The sequence below is a fragment of the Anolis carolinensis genome, chromosome 1 (assembly GCF_035594765.1).
Source record: "Anolis carolinensis isolate JA03-04 chromosome 1, rAnoCar3.1.pri, whole genome shotgun sequence".
NCBI classification, from domain to species: Eukaryota; Metazoa; Chordata; class Lepidosauria; order Squamata; family Dactyloidae; genus Anolis; species Anolis carolinensis.
The window spans coordinates 182,388,482-182,402,173 of NC_085841.1; the positions used below are offsets into that span (position 1 = coordinate 182,388,482).

The 13,692-nt window shown below is 38.8% G+C and overlaps 1 protein-coding gene across 1 annotated transcript in view; it reads right to left on the reverse strand.

The window, feature by feature from the left end:
• Positions 1 to 13,692, reverse strand: part of cps1 (carbamoyl-phosphate synthase 1) — a 167,290-nt gene that overhangs the window by 18,689 nt on the left and 134,909 nt on the right. The window contains exons 29-33 of the mRNA XM_062961130.1: positions 8,812 to 8,889; positions 7,480 to 7,587; positions 5,901 to 5,990; positions 3,417 to 3,587; positions 897 to 971 (exon numbers count right to left, since the gene is read on the reverse strand). Coding sequence (XP_062817200.1) covers positions 897 to 971; positions 3,417 to 3,587; positions 5,901 to 5,990; positions 7,480 to 7,587; positions 8,812 to 8,889 — 522 coding nt within the window. The remainder of the gene's footprint in view (positions 1 to 896; positions 972 to 3,416; positions 3,588 to 5,900; positions 5,991 to 7,479; positions 7,588 to 8,811; positions 8,890 to 13,692) is intronic.

Genomic DNA, 13,692 nt, shown 5'->3' on the forward strand with positions numbered 1-13,692 from the left:
AATTACTAATGTTTTACAAAGATGATGGCTTCTCTCCAATCAATTGGCACCTTTTGCAGAAAAAGCAAAAGAACAACTAAAAATGGACCTATGATAAGCACATACTGTTATTGTTTATGAATAATTACATGTTTATGCATTAAAATATGTAGTCTGGACCACAGAGGATACCTGTGGTTCTGTTATCACATTACAAATCATGATGATAACCAAGCAATGATAAAAAATAGGACCCTATATATAATATCCTGATTTAACTTTTATATTCCAAAGGACCAAGTGTTCATTTTGAGAAGCCTGATGTTGTCTCTGTGATGTTACATTTATAGGGATTGTGAGGGCTTTATATATTTGTCTGTCAAGAGTTTGCTAAGTATTTCATAAAATGTACTGTCTGTCACTCTGAAATGTTTACCAGAACCAGGCAGCTCAATACCTGGAAAGAAGCAGAGAGTCTATGTTTTTATAGTGGCCACTGCCAATCCGTGGGTTTCAGAAACAAAAGAATGGGGACATCCAGCGGCCAAACAAGTTACATTCCACAGAATTGGTTTTCTTTATGAAGGAGGCAGGCATCTTGGAAGTGGAGGATACAAATGTGTATGTTCACAATCATTTCCTTCTGCTCATCCCCTTACAAGCAGGTTCTCCAAGGATATCTAGCAAGTTAAGCACAGTAAGACCATTGGGGGAGGCATTTTTAAAGACAATTATGGTCATCTTGTGCTCTCACGGACTCCAAAAAGGCTCCTTGCCAGCAGAAAAAGTAATCGGCAATGCTGTAGGAGCCTTGAACAAATAATAACCGAGGAGCCAGCAGGATATACTGCAATCTCAAGTCAGCTTTGAGGCCAAACTGCATGGATGCTGTGAGGAAACATCCTAAAAATTAATACCTCTCCAGTGGAGGCCATTTCACACCGGAGAACAGGATCAACATCTCTCAGACGAGGCCAGGAGAACATTGGAGCCTGGAAAAAGAAAAAGAATATTTATATGTCTGTACATATTTAAAATGTGTGTATTCCATTCTATAGCCAAAGGCATTCTGCTGAATAACAGATAGTTTGAACAATTCAGTATATCAGTTTCTGACATCCTCTTTCCTCCAGACTTGGCTCAATTAGAAGTAAAAAATGTTCATGAATCATGTTTGTGCATAAACCTCCCTCCCTCTGCCCTTGCCTCTCTGAACAGTTTTGAACAGTTTGAGACACTAGACTACGAAGGGAATATGATTAACATGTTTCTCTCAAACAATGGCATTTCTTCAGAGAAGCACCCCAATAACATATGTCAAACTTTGAATGAGCATCACAAATTACAATTAGCAGCTACACATGATGCTAGATGCAAAATACATGGGTGAAGAAAAAATGTGCTGTGAAAAGCATACATAATTTTTCATGTCCCATGAGAAGATGAAAGAATGTGGGGGGAGGGGGAGGGGAAAAATAATAATTCCCTCAAAAGCAGCTGTGACAGGTATTGTCCTGCTGGACAACAACAAGATGAAAACAAGCATGCCTTTTTCTTCTTTTGTCAAGTTTGGTTTGTGCACAATATTTTGGAAACTTTCCAGCAATGGGATAGGAAGTCCCAAATAGAAAGAAGATATGATTGGGATACTACCCAAGTAAAACTAATTAATAGTGATGCATTTACTATGAAAAGGGACCTGTAAATCCCTCAAGGGTTCTTGCAAGCCTTTTAATTACTTTTGACATTTTAGGAATTATTGATTGCCATAGGTATTCAAAAAACATTCCGCTGATTCTTTAAATAGACAACCTAGATGTTTGTTATATACAAGTTAACGATTAAAGCAAATCTCAGATAGATCACAAAGCTTCTTTTGCTATCGGAAATCACCAGAGGGAAAAAATGGATCTGTTCTGAGGGGAATTCATCCTGTCAAAAGTAGACCATATCTGATTGCTTTTCGTTGTAATATTTCCTAGTCATTATTTGTTTTTTTTTAACTTTTCTACTCCTCTTTTTAAACTGTTTCATGTGGATAGATGTTAGCTGTCATGAGTCCCCATGGGGAGAAAAGTGGGATATAAATAAAGATGATGATGATGATGATGATGATGATGATGATGATCATCATCATCATCATCATCATCATCATCATCATCATCATCATCTGCATGCATTATTCGCCGATATATCACACAGACCTAGACACTTGGGAAGTGTCCGATGTGTGATCCAATACAAAGGCCAGCATAGTGATCTTGTTTGCTGTATACTAATCTTGTTATATATCAAATAATAACAACAACAACAACAACAACAACAACAACAACAAATTCTTTACTAAGCAACTGAGTCGCACTAGATTTTGCTGGTGTGTTATATATTAAACAAATGCAGTAAGGCATTTGTGATAAATCCATGTGCTTCTGTATGTCAAGCACCTTAATGCTTCACCTCTATAGCAGAGCTGAACAATTTCAGATGCTACTATGAAAAAACACACCCCATAAGCCCCCATTTGTTGACCATGGTGAAGTGCCATTGACCTCATGACCTTTGCTTTATCAGCAGCAGCATGAAAATAAAATGCAAGGTTTCTGGTATTATCAGCAAGGATGGAGACCAAGGTCTAGTTTGCACACCTTGAAGGAGAAAACAATATATTCTGAGATTTGGCCTGGGATCTCAAAGGGACTTTGTGCATTTTAATTTTGGTACAAATGCAACATTTTAAACTAAAATGATTTCTGCCTTGTATATGGATCATTCTCTCCTTCCTCTATAACAGTGGTCTTCAACCTGTGGGTCCATAGGTGTTATGGCCTACAACTCCCAGAAATCCCAGTCAGTTTACCAGCTGTTAGAGGATTTCTGGGAGTTGAAGGCCGAAGCATCTGGGGACCCACAGGTTGAGAACTACTGCTCTATAAGTATTTGTGACCCTGCCACCGTTATATCCCACTCTGCCCTGTGGGATTGCTGCTAAAGTTTTCATATACCGTATATATTCAAATATAAGCCAAGTTTTTCAGCCTTTTTTTAGCTGGAATGGGTCTGGTGCTGCATTCTACTCACAAGAAGTCCATAAGGAAGCAACAGAAGAGCTGGATGGTGATGCTCTTGGGGCCCCTCCACAGAGCCCTATATCCCAGAATATTGAGGCAGAAAATCCCACAATATCTGCATTGAACTGAGTTATCTGAGTCCACACTGCCATATATCCCAGATCAAAACAGATGAAGTGGGATTTTCTGCCTTGATATTCTGGGATATAGGGCTGTGTGGAAGGGCCCTTGGTTCTGGCCTTTTGAACAGCAGCAGCAGCAGAATCTGGCAGTTAAAGTGCTTTCAAACTGTATTACTTTTATAGTATAGAATAGATGCACCCTACAATCAATTAGTTAGGTCCTTTGCAAATACCTCTTCACACCTACCTTAATGCCCACATATTCTGAAGGAATCATGGGTGTTTCCAATGTGGGGAGGATAGACTTGTGGATTTGTTCTCCAGTCATCACTTTAGCTGCCACATCAATGAAATCCAGACCAAGGGATTTAGATACAAAGGGGAAAGAGCGTGAAGCTCGCAGGTTGCACTCTATTACCTTAAACAGAAGGTGAGGAAATCATTTTTGTAAACTTCAGACACTACTTGTGAAAAAAGATAAATACTTCCCTATTAATTTCAGAAAGTGGACCAAGAGAGGAAAGAGGGATACTTTCACCCACAATTTCAGGATGTGATGTCTGGCTGTTGACCCCTGGATGACTACTGTATGTAACCACAATTAATCAGTAACCACTGATAATCCTAAAGATTCTACATGTGTATAAAATTATTTTCCTCCTCCTTCTATGCTCATATACAAAATATACATATATCAAAGATATAATATCTGAAATAGATTTTTAAGGTTTAAACATACTCCAGACATTTGAAAATCGAGCAACAGTTCTCAGTCTTTGATCTTCCAGATATTTTGGACATCAATTTCCTACAGAAGCCTGCCAGTATCAGTAGACAGGGATTCTGGGAAATGAAATCAAAAACATTTGAAGGGCCAAAGGTTAGAAACCACTGGCTTAAGAGGTAGTTAATGTGTACACTCAAATCATTAATCGCTTCTGAAAAACTGTGTCAGGGCAACATTTTCCAAATGTATACTCTGCAGAGCCACAGGGCCAATTATTTCCTTCTACAGGCACAGTACATTTCAAGATATACTTTCTTAAGGGGGCACAGAAGTTGTTCGTGTAAAAGCAAAAGGATAGAATGAGCCGACACCAAGGCAATAATGGTCCCAGATTATCAAAGCAGCATTATTCAAAAAAGAATGAGTGGATAAGCACATTTATAGAGACTGAAAACCCAATGCGGATTTCATTGGGAATTTTAGCCATACCTGTGATCACCTTGTATTCTCTACTGACACTCCTGAGAGCAAATCTCTATTTTTTTAAAAGTGTGCAAGATAATGTTGTGATACTGGTGGGCATGGGGGGGGGGGGTGGCTCTCATAATACTTAAATCAGATAGAACTTTCTTTGGCTAATCCAAAATATGAGCAATTGAGTTCAGGACTGGATCTACACTGCCATATATTCCAGTTTCTGAATCCAGATTAAATGCTATATGAGTTTACACTGCCATATAATCCAGTTCAAAGCGGATTATTATTATTAATTATTATTATTATTATTATTATTATTATTATTATCCTCTTTGAACTGGATTATATGGCAGTGTAAACTCATACAGCAGATAATAATAATAATAATAATAATAATAATAATAATAATAATAATAATAATAATAATAATAGGACCTCAAGATCGAACTGTAAAGGCTCTGGTACAGGTGGTCCCGGTGGTAATTGGTGCCATGCCAAAAGATCTCAGCCGGCATTTGGAAACAATAAACATTGACAAAATCATGATCTTTCAGCTGTAAAAGGCCACCTTACTGGGATCTGCGCGCATCATCTGAAAACATCACACAGTCCTAAACACTTGGGAAGTGTTCGACATGTGATTTTGTAATATGAAATCCAGCATATATATCTCATTTGATGTGTCATACTATGTCTTTCTGTCAATAATATTAATAATAATAAATACATTTTATTTATTATCCACCTCTCCTGATGACTCGAGGCGGGGTACAACAAATTGAAAAACAAATGAACATAAAAATACAATAAATTACATAGATAAACATGCACATACACCTGAAAACATGCTAAACACAGTTACAGAATTAACATATAGTAGCAACCGAATGTAAATCAAAACTCGTGATTGAAATAATAATGAGAAAATCTGGATTCAGAAACTGGATTATATAGCAGTGTAGATGGGGCTCAAGAGGAGCCAGAATAGGAGCTGAAAAGCTTTTCTGGACTTCTGAGAACAGAACTGTTACTGAACTGTAGCTTTTTTTTACTGAAAGAAGCAAAATAGTAGGCTATAGAGAGTCAAACCTCTGCCATGCTAATAGGATGAGTTGTATATAACAGTCTTACAAATCTCATTTAGTACTGATCTGATTTAAGCCCAATGCTGAGCTAACACACTTGCTGACAGGCGGCAATTCTACAAAGCTTGCTTTATCGTCAAATTACTGCATTGTGTGGGCAGACAAAGTTCTTTTCTCAAAATTGTATCACAGAGTGCTTTATAAAGTGGTGAATGGCAAAAAGTATCAATGTTATAAAGGCCCATGTGGCAGCAAACAAGGCAGGTATTATGTGACTAGCATTGTCCTACCGAGGGCAGCAACCAGCAACATCAGTTAAAGTTTGCTTTCTTTTTCCCTTTCCTTTTTTTTTTTGAACCAGGTGTACATTCTAGAAAAGAAAACTTGTAGGAAAACTCGCCATTTATCAATATCCACTTTCTACTTTCAAACAAAGCCTCACCAACACTTCATTTCCTCTAACAAGAAACTGAACGTTGAATGGTCCAGAGATAGTGAAAGCATCTGCAATCTTTCTGGTTGCAATTTTCACCTATGAAAATAAGATTAAAACATGAATTTACTAATATATCCCCCAAAGGCATAAAACTGGAGAGGGAGGTAGGGAGGGAGGGAAGAAAAAAACGCAAGCAATTGTCTTTGATGCTGTGCCTTTAATTCGTGTCAAATTCATTGCAACCTTACCAGAACCCATTACAGGGTTTTTTGGCAAAGTTTGTTCCGGGGGGGGGGGGGGGGAGCTTTGCCTTTCATTGAAGCTGAGAAAGTATGACTTTTCCAAGTAACGCTGAGCAGGGATTCAAATCTTGCTCTCTAAAATCATGGTCCAGTACTCAAACCACTACACCATACTATCTCTCAGAAAGGAAAATGAATAGGCCATAGAATGAGTCCAGAGGAAGTCCTCAAAGTATAAGAATCTTGGCCCCAAATAACTCCCATGGATATGTTTATTTGTTTTTCATTTAAAAATATTTGAAAATCACTTTCTGTTTTTATGGAGATCAAAATGTTACATATGAACATATCCAAAAGTTGACATACCTAATAAAAAATACAGTAAACATGAAAATGATAATAAAAGAATAGACCCTAATGTACTGGCAAATAGTGTTTGGACTTGGTGACAGGATGATTGCAATACTGGTATGAATCCTTCCTCTACGGAAAGGATAATCTTCTGTTTTAATTGGACTTGACAATGTTGTGAATGTATGCTTGTACACAGCTTCAAGATTTCAAGGCTGATGCCAACATGAGCAATTTAGCCCTCAGTGTATCTCACAAAGTTGTCCCAGCCATCCTCCCAGAGATCTAGTAATCTGTTACCTACACAGCAGACTCCAAACTTGAAAAACCTCTCCTGATGATTTTTAAAGTTTGCAGTGTTTCACTTTCACTGCTAACTCTGGCACAGTAGCCTTATAGTGAGCTGTTGTGTTAAATCACGTTTTCTACTGGTGTCACATTTTGAAAAACTTCATTGGCCTCAACTTCACAGTAAATGCAGAAGGAACTAGGTAAAACAAACTACAGGGCACATAGGTCTATAAATTAGCATTTACTGATGGATTGAGAAGATCCAACTATTGCCTGTCCCTAAGAATACATTATCTTTTTTTTTCTGTGTACGTATGTAATGGTTTGAATGAGGGGCTTTGACCCTGGAGACCAAGGATTGAATTACTGTTTGGCCATGATCTTGGGCAAATTACACTCTCTCAGTCTCAAAGGAAGGCAATGGCAAACCTTTTCTGAACAAATCCTGCCATGAAAACCTTGTCATAGGGTCACCTAAGGGTTGCCATAGATTGGAAATGACTTGAAGGAACACAATAGCAAACAACTGGAAGATATACAAATTTCTTTCTTTTATATATCACATTCTGGAGGATCTATTCTATAACAACCAGGACCATGTTTGTACACAGATATTTAAATCTGTCACATAATAGCTGGGGTATGTTTCTTAGTTCTTTTCAGTTTTGTGCTACCATTCCTGCTATCACTTTAGTACTGACCTTTTCCAAGGCTCCTTGACTAATAGTTTGCACAGGGAACATCAAAGTGGCATCTCCAGAATGAACTCCTGCATCCTCTACATGCTCAGATACAGCATGACAGATCACCTGTTCAGAAGCCAGAAAACAGTATCAACATAAAATATATTTTCCAAACCATATCCAATTCCAAATATGCAAAATAGTGGTAAATTAAGTGGTTGCCTCGGAGCCCCTGATGGTGATGTGGGTCAAGCCCTTGTGCCAGCAGGACTGCTAACTTGAAGGTTGGATTCCTGACCTGAAGGTTGCTGGTTCGAATCCAGTGAGAGCGTGGATGAGCTCCCTCTGTCAGCTCCAGCTCCCCATGCGGGGGCATGAGAGAAGCCTCCCACAAGGATGGTAAAAAATCAAACATCCGGGCATCCCCTGGGTAACATCCTTGCAGACTGCCAATTCTCTCACACCAGAAGCGACTTGCAGTTTCTCAAGTCGCTCCTGACACACAAAAAATTGATTCTCTGGCAATAACTCCTGCCTATAACTAAGCTGATTCTCAGGTTAAATGGCCCATACAAGGCCAATGTGCTTTCTTTCTCCTCAATTTCATTTTGAATTATTAAAAGTGCCATCCTATACACATGTGTGTGTGCCTTCAAATCACCAATTAAAGTATCATTAGGCAAGTCCCTCTCACACCCAGTTTATCATCAATATGACAATCCTGGCCTAGCTTACAAAGTTATTGTGGGGATAGATAATATACTACCAATGAGTTCTGCCATGCCCTGAAACACACCGATGGCACTCAAAAAGCAGACTGGGAGCGAGAAGTCTCTGAGGACAAGTATTGCTCCTTGGGAAGCTAGAGAATGAAGTGAGAGCCACATGGACTCAATGCAGCTAATATTTGTTAACAGCATTCATAGGTATTCTCGACCAAGCATGCTACTTCTGAACAATATAGTCAGATTAGGCAGGGCAAAGGTGAGGAACAGATAAGCAAACTCCACTGCTATTAAATATATTACAAACAATGCTACATAAATGCAGTCTTTGTTCACTAGCTATGAACAATGAAAATAACCTAGGCACTTGAAATAAACTATGTTGATAAATGGTATCATTTTTCCTGTTTTAAAGGCAACAATACTGTGTGGAAAACCAGTAAAAAACAGATCTCTTAAGCTTAGGTATCTTCATAAAATTTGTTTTAAGACTGTCTTTGTTTAGCACAGCTATAAACCACTTCTTTCTTGAGCTCAAAATAAGGCACAGGGCAAGTCCTTCTAAGATTCCTTTTATAAATCCAGCAAAGAAAAAGCAAAGCATTTCTGAAGAAGAAATTTGTACCTCTCCATTCTTGGCAACGGCATCCGTTTCCACCTCCCGAGCTCCCTCAATGAATTTTGTTATTACAACAGGATGGTCCTATTATCACAAGAGAATATATATATATATACATCTTGAATGAATATATGTATTTGGAATTTAGTTTCAGGTGGAGAGGGAAGGAGTTAAGATAAGTCATTTTATCTGAATTCGTCTTAGTGCGTTCTTAATCTTCCTGGAAGTAGAACTTATAATTAAAGGGGAACAAAAAATAGGCACAATATAACTCAGCTTGATCACATATACTTAAATCCCACTAATTTCAAAGAATTGTGAAACTATATCATCCATTTCAAAGTGATTTCCTTTAAAGAAAAAAAAAACCTCTCAAATGTTGGATAATAATAATAATAATAATAATAATAATAAAACTTTATTTATACCCCGCCACCATCTCCCCAATGGGGACTCGGGGCGGCTTACATGGGGCCATGCCCAAACAATACAATATAAACAGCATATAAAAGAACAGCATAACACAATACAATAAACAATACAGTAAATAATATCCATTACAAAATAAAACAAGGAGACAATAAAAACAAGGGCAGACCACATGAACATTAAGTTAAAACTCGGGGTGAGAAAGACATAAAAATAAAAACCACAGCGAACAGGGTCATAAGGGAGTGGGGTAGAGTGGATGTCACTCTATGAATGTCTTTCTCCCCACCCTCACTATGTTGCTAGTACATGAGACACTGGGATAAATCTGAAACAAGGGGAAAAGACACAGATAAAGGACTAAGTAATGTTCCATTCTAAAACCCTTTATTACATATCTTAGGACCTCATCAGACAGATGCCTTTCCCCTCTATTTAGTTCCATTTTGCCGACAATTGCTGGTGAAATGGAAGGCGCCCATGGCACCTCGTGACACCCCATGTGCCTTCCCTCCTTCTCCCATCACATTGGGGGATGTTGGCACCCTGTCCCTGCCCCCCATCAGATGGGGGAAGAGCAGCAACACGCATTGCCCCATTGCCCTTTCCCCCATCAGACAGGGGAAAGGGCCAAAAAAGCTAAGAGCTCACACATATTCATAATTATTCTTGGATTTTGGGGGTTTTAATCGACTAACCTTGCTTTATGCAACATCATTAAATAATTTTTTTTAAAAGGTCAAAGACTTTGCATTGACCTTTCAATTTAAATTTTACTACACGTTTGGTAAGTTAGACTCTTGTTTTAAAAAGCACAACCAAACAAATAAGTTACCAATGAGCACATGTACTTGTGTACACTGGTTAAATATTGCACTAAAGAAAACGTGATGTAAGAGTCTTCAGCAATTTGTATGCAATGGTAACCTAGGTGCAGAAAAATATATAAAACAGAAAACATGCACACAAAAGACCCTATGAAATGTTCACACATGAAAATCCAAATCAATTTTAGAAATTACCCATGTTAAATCATAATTAAGGTGTAGCAGAACATTGGGGAAGTGCAAAAGCTTAAGCAAATGTGATGGAAGCAACCAGAATTTGCTTCTCTGTTTCAGCCTCCCATTGCTTCTTCTGAAGCATCACAGATTTTAATCCCCATGGAGCAGCAACGTTTTCTCTTTTACTATTTCCACCATGGTTATGAAATATATAAACAATATGCTAAGTTGTTTCAATAGGTGGTATGGAAAACCAGTATTTAAAAAGGAGATATCTCTCAGCAGACAAGCAGACTAAGGACGTCTTCACCCAGCAGTCACCGGCGAAAGGGAAGGCATGCAAGACAGCTCATGGTGCCCACGCGTCCTCCCTCCTTTCCCTATCATACGGTTGGAATGAGACTGGGTGCATTCCCATCCTCTATCTATCCCCATCAGAAGGGAGAAAGGGCAGCAATGCACACCAACACGCATTGCCCTGCCATCCATTCCTTATACGAGGAAAAGGGGAAGAAAGTGTGGGTAGCACCATCAGACCTACCCAAAACACACTTTCCTCCCCATGATGGTGGAGGAAACACCTTCCTGCACTTCTCCTCCACTTTGAGAGGAATGTGTGCAGGGTCTGCCAAGTGTTGCCTGATCACACCCGGAAGTCCCCGTCCAGGCCCAGTCAAAAGTGACAAAATGGGCCTGTTTTGACCCGTGTTAAGAGATTCTAGCAAAAGAGTTGGAAGGAGGGAAGCACAACTGGCAGAGCATATCCCTCACACACTGTGTCCTGGGTGCAAGGAAAATGAGGAGGCAAAAAAAATAAGGAAAGAGGTTGCCACAGTAAAATTTTGAGGCAGCAAGAGAAAAAAGGTAGTGAATCGAGACAGAAAGAACAGGAAGGAGTTACAGGAATGCCAGCAGGAGGTGCTTCTTTTTTTTCTATTCTTCTACTCTTGTCTATTAATTTTCATAGACAATCACACAGAGTTTTGCAGTTACCAGTCACAATAATTTTTCAGAACCATCTTCCCAACAGCCTTTATTTTAAAAGAATGCCGCACTTTCTTGTTTTCTTGCTACTTTGCTTTGTAACAAATACTGACATCTCGGCAACAGTCAGAGCTGCTCAAGAAAGTGTGACAGCTGGAAAGCTGTGATGGAGCTCTTATGGTCCAGGGAGCCAGGCGCCAAATGAGGAGTCAATATATCTTAAACTGCATTTCTAACTCTTCACATGCAATCACTGTGTAACACTAAGCAAATCAAAGGAGCACCAAATTTTCTAAAGAGGACTGAGCTCCCAGCTGGAACCAGATGTCCAAAAGTGATTGGTATGTTGGATGCTGAGCTCTTGAAAATCTAGTCTAAGTGGCTTAATAGAAGCTGCTAGCTGGCTCACTTTTGAAAATCAGGAGTTCTGAGAATGTGAAAATTCAGTCCTGATAATGATTGAACCTTCGAGCCTTTCATCTTAATATTGCTTTCTCCAAATAGAAAAATGTGATCCGTGCTTGATGGGGATGAAGGGCAGGTTTAAAACCCAATCCTGACACGATCTGCTACAGAAATGGTTGGCCCTTGTTCATTGGGGAAAAAAATAAGCCACTATTCTTGAGACCCAATTGAGATATGGTAAAATCTTCACTAAGGGCATGCAGGAGATTTGAGACATGATGAACTCCTTCCACACTATCTAGTGGCTTGCTGTACCACTCTACTGGTTCCAGTGTTTCATCTGCCTCTCTCAAGAGTTCTCCTTGCTTTTCAGATCAGGGAAATGCTGCTGCTGCGAGATAAGGGGTCAAAGTTGGGGAACATTTATTCAGCCCCTGTGAAACTTCTCTCCCCTCCATAAGAAATAGTAAGAGCTTTCATGTGGCTCAGTCCAATTCTATGTCAGAAACAGCCTTAGACACAAATGAAAGCAAATCATAAAGGCTTTACTTCAGCCAAAATAAAGATAATGCTATTTAGAAAACAGAAAGTACAATCTTCTTGATAATCTTCAAGCAAATGCAAAAAAAGTATTCACAGCAGACATCAAATAAAGTCTTTGATATACAGGCTTACGAGTTGCAAACAACAGGAGGTTTTAGAGATTCCATGCTAGACACAATGCTGGTAATAGACTCTCTCAAAAAAAGTATGATGGTTGCAGCCAACACAGGCTCCTAGCCTTACTGCTAATTTATAGCATCCTGAGCATCCCAGCACAGCTGACCCTAGGGCGAAGTCTGATTGCTCAGCATTTTCTCTGCTAGCCTAGCTGACCTTCTTCTGCTTTTTTTTCTCCCTTCATTGCTCCAAAAAAGTAGGGATCTCTGCCATATCTGCTATCTCTCCTCCTTTGTCTTCTTCCTCACCAGTTAATCCTAAATCCTCAGGTGCTGTATCTTCAACCACCTGCCCTCCTTCTCCCTCAGAATCAGAAGAGCAATCCACAACAGGCTACTAGGGATGTACATTTTTTGTTGGTCATCGTAACTCATATCAAATTAGTTAAATTCGTACTTAGGATGTGATATCCAAACTTAAAAATCAAAACTTATCCAATACTTTTTCATTTGAATTTTGTAAATCTCTGAAACCACCCAAAGTAAAATTTATTTTCAGTGCAAGGAAGCAAAGCAAAGCCAAAAAGACTGCCTTTCCTCTTTAAATTAGTGACCTCTCACCATTAGGAGAGGGAAGCAGCAGGTAAAAAGCAGTTTTTTTCTGGGAAAGAGACTGAGAAAGCACAGAATTCTGGGAAATGTAGTTTGGGGAAGTGAGGAGCCCTATGCCAGACAATTCAAAAGGCCATGCTCTAAGCTACATTTCCCAGAATTCTGCTCAGCATCAGAAAGCCCCAATCAGGAAGGGGAGAGCTATTTTTCCTCCATAACAGAAGTCAGCCAGAGTTCCAACAAACTGTTGAATCTGCAAAGAGGAGGACTGACTGAAATTTCTAGTAAGTAAATCTCAGTGCTGGGCTGGGAAAAAAAAATCCCTAAATGGAAGTTCTATTGATTAATATGAGAGACATTCAATGAGATAGCTGTTGTAGCTTTTTAAAAAAAATGTTTTTATCAACACTTTTTTTAAAAAAAATCCCTAAAATAATTTCTGAATGCTGGAGGGAATGATCCCCTGTTATTTTGTGTAATTGTATAGAAAATTCAAGGAGAATTTTTGTGGTTTTTAAAAAAATGTTTATAAAAACTTTGAAAAATCTCCCAAAATCCAAGAATAATAATAATAATAATAAAACTTTATTTATACCCCGCCACCATCTCCCCAACGGGGACTCGGGGCGGCTTACATGGGGCCATGCCCAGAACAGTACAATATAGCAAAATATAAAACAACATATCACAGTACAATTAAACAATACAATAAATAATCATATACACTGCAACACTCTATATATATATATATATATATATATATATATATATATAACAGGGCGGGCCGCATGAGA